At 50.6% G+C, this 10,166-nt stretch overlaps 1 protein-coding gene across 1 annotated transcript; it reads left to right on the forward strand.

Annotated features, from left to right (window-relative positions):
- Window positions 1–5,724: 5,724 nt before the first annotated feature.
- On the forward strand, window positions 5,725–9,876 carry RPL37A (ribosomal protein L37a). Its single transcript, XM_090046088.1, has 4 exons — window positions 5,725–5,882; window positions 6,376–6,504; window positions 8,190–8,272; window positions 9,723–9,876. The coding sequence occupies exons 1-4, from the start codon at window positions 5,772–5,774 to the stop codon at window positions 9,784–9,786; spliced, it is 387 nt and encodes a 128-aa protein (XP_089902214.1). The 5' UTR covers window positions 5,725–5,771; the 3' UTR covers window positions 9,787–9,876.
- Window positions 9,877–10,166: the final 290 nt, after the last annotated feature.

The following is a 10,166-nucleotide window of genomic DNA, read 5'->3' on the forward strand; positions in this document are numbered from 1 at the left end:
TGAAACGGAGGTGCTCAAATTACTTATGCAGGACCCAAAGCAGGATTATTATATCTCTGTAACAGCAGCATGGTGGAATCACCATTATTGTCGAAACAGGACTGAGGGGTATGCTGTGTTCTGGACGGAGAAAGACAAAGGTGAAGGGTGGCATTTCTAACATTAATGACGTGACCACCTGTGAAGAAATGCAAAGGACGAGAATGGATACAGATGGAATCTGCTTAGGCCAAACTTGCCATGGGAAAGGATGGTAAAACCAAATCTACCGGGAGAAAGTTGAGAATCTGCTATGGACCCTGTGGCCAGATGTCGATACACAGAGCTCTGCTGCTGTTGGAGAGAAATACAACTGGGAATTGTCATTTGCTCCTTTCAGTCTGGAAAACCTGACCCATCGCATCTTGGAGAGGTTGCATAGATTTCCAGGGTCGGAAGGGACCTATTCGATCATCGAGTCTGACCCCCTGCCGTGGGCCGGAAAGCGCGCTGGTGTCAAGCAGCCCCAGCCAGATGCCTGTCTGATCTTCTCTTCAACACCTCCAAGGTATGGGAAAGCACCATCTCCCTTGGAAACCCATTCCATATTTTGGCATCCCTCACCGTAAAGAATTTCTTCCTGATGTCTGACCTAAATCTGCTCTCCATCAGTTTATGGCCGTTGTTTCTATTAACCCCAAGGGGTGCCCTGGTAAACAGGATCCCCTATTCCCTGATGACCCCCCCCCCCCCGCAATGCATTTGTAGACAGTCACGCAATCACCTCTCGGCCTTCTCTTGTGGAGGCTGAAGAGATTCAGGTCCCTCAGTCTGTCTTCATAGGGTCTTACCTGCAGGCCCTCAACCATGCGGGTGGCCTCCTGGATCCTCTCGAGGTTGTCCACATCCTTCCTGAAGTGCGGCGCCCAGAACTGGACGCAGTACTCCAGCTGCAGCCTGACCAGTGCTGCACAGAGGGGAAGTATCACCCCTGTTTGTGATGCATCTGCTAATGCCTGATTAAGTGTGGTTAGCCTTACTTATTACCTCGTCACATCGGCGACTCGTGTTCATTTTTGCGTTGACTATGACACTGAGATCCCTTTCCGCTGCTGTGGTACTCAGAGTGGTACGTCCCAGCCTATAGGTGTATTGGTGATTCCTTGTCCCCAGGTGCAGCACCTTGCACTTCTCTTTGTTAAATTGCATCCTATTCCGTTCTGCCCACACGCCCACTCTGTCCAAATCTGCCTGAATTTGCTCCCTACCCTCCAGTGTGTTTACTACACCACCCCATGGCTTGGTGTCGTCTCTGAATTGGACAGAGTGCTTTCCACACCCTCATCCAAGTCACTGATGAAGATATTGAACAGCACTGGTCCAAGGACCGAGCCCTGGGGAACCCCACTGCCCACGTCTTTCCAGGGAGAAACTGCCCCATCCACCCCCACTCTCTGGGTGCGTCCCATGAGACAGTTTTCCACCCACCGGACTGTGGAAAAATCCACGTCACAGCTACTTAGTTTACACCACGTCAAAAGCCTTTTTAAAATCCAAGTAAATAACATCTGCCTCAACTCCTGCATCTAAGCACTTTGTGACCTAGTCATAAAAAGAGACCATGTTAGGCAGGATTTGCCTGCTATAAACCCATGCTGGTTGCCCCTTAGCATTGTGTTACCCGCTGACCCCCCACAAATGTGATCCTTAATGATTTTTTCTAAGGTCTTGCCAAGAATAGAGGTGAGGCTAACTGGCCTATAATTACCTGGGTCCCCCTTCCTCCCCTTCTTGAAAGTAGGGACCATGTTGGCCCTTTCCCAGTCCTCCAGGACCTGTCCTGAGCGCCACGAGCGCTTAAACAGCCGTGCCAGTGGTTTTGCGATGACACCGGCCAATTCCTTTAGCACCCTTGGGTGAAGATCATCAGGGCCTGCTGCCGTCAATACATCCAACCCCTCCAAGTGCCGCCTCACCAGGGCTGCGCTAACCGCTGGTGGATCGGTATCCTCCTCAAGCCAGGCTAACGTCTCATTGGGAGGTGTGTTTGTATCCGTGTCCAGGAACACCGATGCAAAGAAATCGTTTAAGAGCTCAGCTTTGTCCATCTTATGTTACGAGTTGCCCTTGTCCATCGAAGCTACCCTGCACCTTCTTGCTCCCCATGTACTTAATGAAGGACTTTTTGTTATTCTTAATCTTTGTTGCCAGCCTGGGTTTCGTTTTTGCTTTGGCTTTCCTCACTGGCTCCTACCCTGGGGGTCTTTAAGAGGAGGTTAGATGAACACCTTGCTGGGGTCGTTTGACCCCAGTGCTCTTTCCTGCCATGGCGGGGGGTCGGACTAGATGATCTGCTCAGGTCCCTTCCGACCCTAGAAACTATGAAACTATGACCCGACCAACTATGAAACTGCTTCCCTGCAAGTGCAAGTCAAGCTGGTGTACTCCTCCTTGGAGGCTGCCCCCTGTTTCCACTGCCTGCAAGCCTCTCTTTTCCTCTGAAGGGTCTCCTGGATTTCCACTGCTCAGCCAAGAGGGTTTTTTGGATCTTTTGCCTCCCTTTTATGTGTATAATGGGTACTGCTCATTGCTTTGCATTTTTTTCTTCCTCTTTCTTTTTGAGCGTTAGAGAAATTTTACATTTCCTATTTCTTTGCAAGATACTTTCTGGACTGTGGCAACTGGGCACCTATACACATACAGAGAGGCTGCTCTGACATGTTGTAAATGCAGCATGTCAGAGCAACTTGATTAGTCAGGTCTGCAGGAGCGTGGTAATTACCATGCTCCAGCAGACTCTAATGTTGCACATATCAGCGTCCGGTGGGGCACTTTAAAGCTCATTTGACGAGCTTTAATTAAAGCACTCCTGCCTTCCTTTTTCAGTGCAGGGACACTGATACACGTGATGCTTTGGGTGCTTCAATTAAAGTGGCTTTGAATTAAAAGCACCCTCTTCCCCCTGTTCCCCCCACTCTTGGAGCATGTATATAAATGCCCTTTCTCGATTTAACATGCACGCGAGTCATGCGCATATTTGCATGTAAATAGACACTGATGATCATTGAAAAATCAGCTACAGAATGAGGTGAAAAGTAAGTTTTTACCATATTTTACATCTTGAAGGGAATGGGGGGGCAGGTAGAGGGAACACTTGGCTACAGCAATCCTTTGACTTGTCTTTTAAAGTGCCAGTAACAATTGCCAGTCCTCTGCTACTTTGCTGTCTACTATTTATTTTTTAAGAAAACCAAGCAGCTAACTTACCACACTATCCATTTTCTTTTTATAGTCTCTTTGGATAGAAAGCCAGAAATCTGCATTCTGTGGGTAAATCTCCAATCTAATAAAACCCATGGTGATAGAGATCAGTTTTACTGCTTGGATCTTTGCTATCTCGCTGCATTAATACCCTTCTACAGTATGTTCCTGATGATGGATTGTTTTAACCTGAGAGCAAATACATTCCATTTTTGTGAGTTTGGAGGCTCAAGATAACCTTATTATCATGGGACATGTTTACAGAATTAAGCAGCATAAAAGTAAAAAGAAAGACCCGGTGCTTTGTGTGGGACTCATAAAATCTGCAAGGGAAAGTAATTCAGGAAGAGGGTCACGGGCAGATAGTTTTGCAGTTGAATCCTTCGCCTGCCAGCAGTGCAGCACGGAAAGAGAACGTCACTTTGACAATACTGGTTGTCATTCGTTTTTCCTCTATCTAATTAGACCAAACTAATTAAGGATCTAAACCAAATAAATACCATTGGTCATAAAGTTATCGACCCTTTATAAAAGCAATGCTAGCTTCTCGAATTTTAACTTGTCTGCTTGTGGAAACAAACATGGCTTATGTCCCTTATGTGTCGGTATAAGGGACTGATCTCTTTATCGAGAAGGGTTAAGATCGAAAATGACACCAAACTATGGGGAAGTGCGGTCATGCTAGAGGACAGGCTGGCGATTCAGGCCGACCTCGATGGGCTCGTGAGGGGAGCGGATCAAGACCTGATGACATTCAACACAGAGACATGCAGGGTGCTCCATCTTGGGAGAAAAAACCCCACGTTACAGGCTCAGCGGCGGTATGCTCACTAGCACCACGACTGAAAGAGACGGGGTTGTGACCACAAGATGAATATGAGCCACCAGTGTGATGCTGCAGCCGGCAAGGCAAGCAAAACCCTGGCTTGCATCTACCAGTGCATCTCGAGCAAGACCCTAGAAGTCATCCTCCTGCTGTACTCGGCTTTGGTGATGACACAACTGGACTAGTGCATCCAGTTTTGGGCTCCACAATTTAGGCAGGATGTGGAGAAGCTTGAGAGAGTGCAGAGGAGTATCACGTGCATGATCAGAGGGCAGGAGGACAGGCCTTATGGGGAGAGGCTGAGAGCCATGAGACTCTTCCACCTGGAGAAGTGCAGGCTCAGGGGGGACCCGGTGGCAGCCTACAAGTACGTCGGGGTGTGCATCAGGATCTGTGGGAGCGCCTGTTCACCACAGCACCCCAAGGGATGACAAGGCCCAACGGTCACCAACTCCTCCAAGACCGTTTTAGGCTGGACATAAGGAAAAACATCTTTATTGTCCGAGCCCCCAAGGCCTGGAACAGGCTCCCCGCAAGACGTGGTGCAAGCACCTACTCTGGATACGTTCAAGAAATGTTTGGATGCCTATCTTGCTGGGGTGATCTGACCCCAGCTGCCTTTCCTGCCCCCTGGGCTGGACCCGATGATCTCGCAAGATCCCTTCCAGCCCTAATGCGTACGAAATCTATGAAGACACCCTCCGAAAGATAGGTTATTTCATTGTTGTCCACTAGGACAACAGTGCATTAGCCAGTATCCATTATCATGAGACCAGATGGGTAACTGGCATGATTTATCTATCCATGCCTTCAAGGATGCGATTTAAGCTGCTCTGTTTCTCTGCAGCAATGACTCCCAGTCTTGACTGGCTCAAGAGCGCTGTAAGCAGTGAGTGTCAATGCCAAAGCCGTGACGTACCCGGGCGTAGGTGCATGGCAGTCAACTCGTTCCAGCTGAAGAAGTGACGCTACCGCAAGGGACACATAGGGACGACGATGGTGTTACATGAGTCACAACAGCGCAGAACGCTTATCCGCTGCCAAAGGCTGGCGATGACACTCTGTGCAGGTGCAAAGAGCAATGTGTGGCTCGGGCCCGGCTGTTTGACCACTGCTGCGTATACACAATTGCCTTTCTACTATGCTTCTGTCGATTCGCTTGCGAGTTTCCTTGCGCTGGGCTTGGCCTCTGCTTTGCTAAACATCCCTGCCCTATTCCTGTTGTGTTCTTTGGTAGGAGCCGACCCGTTCTCCAGGCGTGTCGCCACGCGCTCGTGCTGCTTCAGACTCGATTTCCAACACTTCCCGTAGCCCCCTTCTCTCGGCCATTGGGTGCAACGTCCTGCTCTGGAAAACCAGCCAAAAAAGTCTTCGTCGCAGCAACGAGCGAGTCCTCCGCGGGGGTGAGAGTCCTTGCTGCCAGCCACGGGCACTGGGGAAGGCCTGATCCCTGCCCCCCCAGGACCACAACTGGAAGAGGGGCCAGGTTAGCACCACCCCAGACCTCCTCTCTCCATACCTGCACTTGAACTTTCTTCGGAGCAGATGCGCAAGGTTCTGCAGGGAAATTTGGGATCTTTTATTAGACCAGTTGGAAAAAAAAGTTCTTAGCAAATTTGGGAACGGGCAGCGCAGGCCGCATCCAAAAGCTGGCAAGTGATCATAGAGCCGCACCCCCTGGCGTACAGAGCGTCCCCTCCTCTCTATGGCGCGGCGCGGCGCGGCTCCCGCTTTACTTCCGGCGCGGCGCGGCTCGGATCCTCGCGGCTGCGCACTGAGCTCTTTCCTCTCCGGCTCCCGGACCCGCGGCAAGATGGTGAGTGCAGCCCTCGCCCCGCATCCGCCGGCATCCGCCGCCGCGGGCCCCGCCACCGCCCCGCCGGGGCCCGAGGGTGGTGCGGGGGGCGCCGGGAATTGGGGGCGGCGGCGGCTGCGCGGGGTGATGGCGGCGTCGCAACCGGGAGCGGGGGAGGAAGGCGCCATTGCTGGGGAGGCCCGAGATGCAGACCAGGCGGGAGGGACGGGTTACCCTAAACGACCGAAGGAGAGGGAGGATGATTAATGATTTAGTTTAATAATTAAAGCGCCCCCTGGGCACGTGTGTACAGATGCCCGGGCTGGGCCGGGGCTTAAAGCGCCCGAGCGACCCCTGCTTCCAAAAAAAAAAGTCGGGCGTCCACGCCGTTCTGGACCCGCTGTGAGGGACCCCCCCCCCCCAGGGTCCCACGTCCAGCCACAGCGCCACTCCCTGGTCCGGGGGTCTCCGGTTTTAATTGGGCTCGTGCGTTCTCGCGGCTTCCTCCTGGCAGGCAAAGCGCACCAAGAAAGTCGGGATTGTGGGTAAATACGGGACCCGCTATGGCGCTTCTCTCCGGAAGATGGTCAAGAAGATCGAAATTAGTCAGCACGCCAAGTACACCTGCTCCTTCTGCGGCAAGGTGAGAGCCCGCGGGGTCGTCCTGGGGGGTCTGCAAGCCTTGAAGTGCTTGAAACGTAGGTCTTCGTGCTGCACGCTTTGCACGCGGTGCTTTGCCCTTCCCCTTCCTTTTTCCTCTTCTTCCCTTTGGAAAACGCTCCCTGCGTATCTTTTGCTACACGAAATAGTGATATTTTATTGGGGGGGGGGGGGAAGGGGAAACGAAGTGTTTTGGTGGTTCTCCCCATCTTCTCCATTTAGCCCGTGCAGCATAGGCCTGACTCTTTTCCTCCTGGATGCGTGCTGGTTGGTTGCATTGTACACACCTGGGTGGGGGGAGCTGGCTACCAGTTAACTCCACGGCAGTTTGAGTGACCGACGTTGACCCCAACAAATTTCGACTGCTAAAGGTCTCGAGGGGTGTACTCAGTCGCCGTGTTGGTCTGAGACAAAAAGACATACAACAAACTAGAACTGCAGGCTGCTAAAGGTTGGCAGTTTTAAGTGGCCATATTGATGTCCAGTTAACACAAGTTAAGACGTGACAGGCTTCCAGTAGCTTGTGTATAAAGCCGTGCTTAGGGACGTGTGCTGATTTGGTAGTCCTCCAGGCGCGGAGTATCTGACTGCGCAGAACCGCAGCCTGCGTCGACCTTGGCTGCCCTGTCCACGTGCTTCAGTCCATTCCTGCAGGGAGAGCTTTCACCCTCCAGTTGTTGCACGTGCCGATCATTCAGTATTGGTGATACAAGTTGCAGTTGAAAGTGCCTTCCTGGTGTAGGTACGCATGCGCTGAGAATGGCGAGACCGCGGCGCTCTTCTTACTCAACAGCTACATGACCCTCTGTAAAATGGTTGTAACCGAAGTGCGTGAGCAGAATGGTAATACGTGGCTGCCCAAAGTGGGGACTAAATGTAGTCCGGAGGTGAATGAGGTCCAAGGCAACCAGCTGGCAGCTTGAACTACTTCCTGACTTTTCTTTTTGTATGAGTTAAAGGCTCCAGGTTTAGATGCTTCTGGGAGTAGCCGTTCTTGTAGAGGCCATTTGACTTGTTTTAAGGGAGACGCGGCTGCATTTTTGGCTCTTCTTCTTTTCCTGGCTACAAGCACAGCTGTCGTTGAGGATTGAGAATTTATTCCTTTTCTCAGTGGGTTTTTGGTTGTAGCCGTGTTGGTCTAAGGACATAGGCAGGCAAGGCTTTTTGGGTCGATGTGATCTCTTTATTAAACCGAGTAGTTGGGAAAAAGTTCTTAGCAAGCTTTTGGGTGCAGTCGCCCTTCTTCAGGCACAGGGAGTCTCTGCTGGTCTGAGACTCCAAGGAATGAGAGAAGCTTTAAGTAGCAGGATGTCAGTGAAAATGTAAATAGGTAGAAATTAGAAAGACAGGAAGTAAAGCAGGGAAGGGAGAGGGAAAAGGAGACAGCAGCAATGGAATACAAGGTAGAAAGAAGTCGTTGGTGAAGAAGGAATAGTAGGAGATCAGGAAAACAAGAATGAGGGATGCAGAAAGTGTGACAGGATGTCAATGAAAATATAAGTAGGTGAAAATTAGAAAAACCAAAAGGTAAAACATTGAAGAGAGGGGGAAGAGAGCCGGGGGAAAAAAGGCCAAAGTGAAACACTACAGTGGTAACAGTACAAGGTAGAAAAGAGGCTTTTTTTTTTTCCCTGCTAATGCTCAGCTCATAAATATTTTGTGTTACAGACCAAAATGAAGAGGAAAGCTGTGGGCATCTGGAATTGTGGATCCTGCATGAAGACAGTGGCAGGTGGTGCCTGGACCTACAAGTAAGAAACTGTAGTGGCTATCAAGAGCTGGGTCCTTCTAGCTTGCTGAAGCAGGAAGCTTTAGGACTGTTATTTGATATTTTCATGTCCACTAGTCACTGTGGCAGGTGAGACCTTTCCCTGCATGGTTTCATACAGCCCAGAGTCAGCGTCCAGGTGACTGTCTAATGAGCAGTAGCCCGATTCTTGGAGTACTGAATTTCATCTGTCGTTGGGTTTCATCGTTTCATAGACATTAGGGCTGGAAAGGACCTTGCAAGATCATGAGGTCCAGCCTTCTGCCCAAGGGGCAGGACATCAGCTGGGGTCAAAGGAACCCAGGAAGATAAGCATCCAAATGTTCCTTAAAAGAGTCCAGAGTAGGTGCTTGCACCACCTCTGGGGGGAGTTTGTTTCAGACCTTGGGACAGTAAAGAAGTTCTTCCTTATGTCCAGCCTGAAACGGTCTTGCAGGACCTTGTCGTCCCCTGGGGCACTCTGGTGAACAGGCATTCCCCCAGATCCTGATGCACACCCCTGAGCCTGTGCTTCTCCAGGCGGAAGAGTCCCATGGCTCTCAGCCTCTCAAGGCCTGTTCTCTTGCCCTCTGATCATACGTGTGGCTTTCTTCTGCACTCTCTCAAGCTTCTCCACATCCTTCCTAAATTGTGGAGCCCAGAACTGGATGCAGTGCTCCAGCTGCGGCATTGCCAAGGCTGAGTATAGTAGAAGGATGACATTCTGGGTTGTGCTTGTGATGCATTGGTTAATGCACGCCAGAGTATTGTTGGCTTTGCCAGCTGCAGCGTCGCATTGGTGGCTCATGTTCATCTTGTGATCAGTCATGACCCCCAGTCCCTTTCAGCCGTGATGCTAGTGAGCGTAGCATTATAAATGGTGCAGGGTTTTTTTTCCCCCAAGGTGGAGCACTTTGCATTTCTCCATATTGAATGCCACCAGGTTTTTATCTATCCACCTTGCAAGTCAGTCGAGGTCTGCCTGGATCACCAGCCTGTCCTCAAGCATGGACACTCTTCCCCAAAGTTTGGTGTTGTCAGCGAACTTGGCCACTCCGCTTTTGACTCCAGTGTCCAGATCATTTATGAAGACATTAAAGAGTCTTGGGGACACCACTTGGTTATCGAGTGCCATGTTGATTCAGTTCATCAACTTACCCCTCTCTGGGTCTGACCTTGGAGCCAGTTCCCCAGCCATGGTGATACATACCTATAAAGCAGGGGTGTCAAACAGACCTCGTGCCCTAGGAGAAGCAAAGGAGGTCACCTGTGTCTGCTTATACAACAATCTGTGGTCCAAGGATTGTGATGCACCAAAGGGAAATGATCCCATCACTGAAGAGAAATTCCAGTTACGATTGCTTCTCTTCAGCTGACAAATATTTTGCATAGGGGTAATGTGGTTAAGGCTTGCCGTTTGCTTCAGTGCCGTGACAGTTTGTTTCTTCTTCCAGCACCACTTCTGCGGTGACGGTCAAATCTGCCATCAGAAGACTGAAGGAACTGAAAGACCAGTAGAAGCTTCCACTTCTCCTTGGGATGCGTACCTCCCTTCTCCCAGCCTCAGACCTCTGCTGTCCCTTTAGTAATAAAAAGGGCGATGTGGAACGAAGTCTCGTTTGTACGTTCTTTTGAGAACTGTTGGTCGTAGATCTGTGTTAGATGTAGATACAGTTAGGAATCCTACCTGCAGGTGGGAGTTCAGGCAGGGGTTGACAGGGAAAAGCAGCAGTCTTCATGTGTCCCCTGCTGTTGATACCAATTCCACTGAACCTCCAAGCAGTCCTATTGTGTTGTGTTCTGCACATTCATTTCTAATGTCTGGCCTGCCATCTGATGGCAGCTCCGCGTGAGCTGCTCCTCCAGGGTGTCAAAATGCTAACATCCTACCTAGCAGC

Source organism: Crocodylus siamensis, chromosome 4 (genome assembly GCF_052110815.1).
Source record: "Crocodylus siamensis isolate JL-2025a chromosome 4, ASM5211081v1, whole genome shotgun sequence".
Taxonomy (NCBI): Eukaryota; Metazoa; Chordata; order Crocodylia; family Crocodylidae; genus Crocodylus; species Crocodylus siamensis.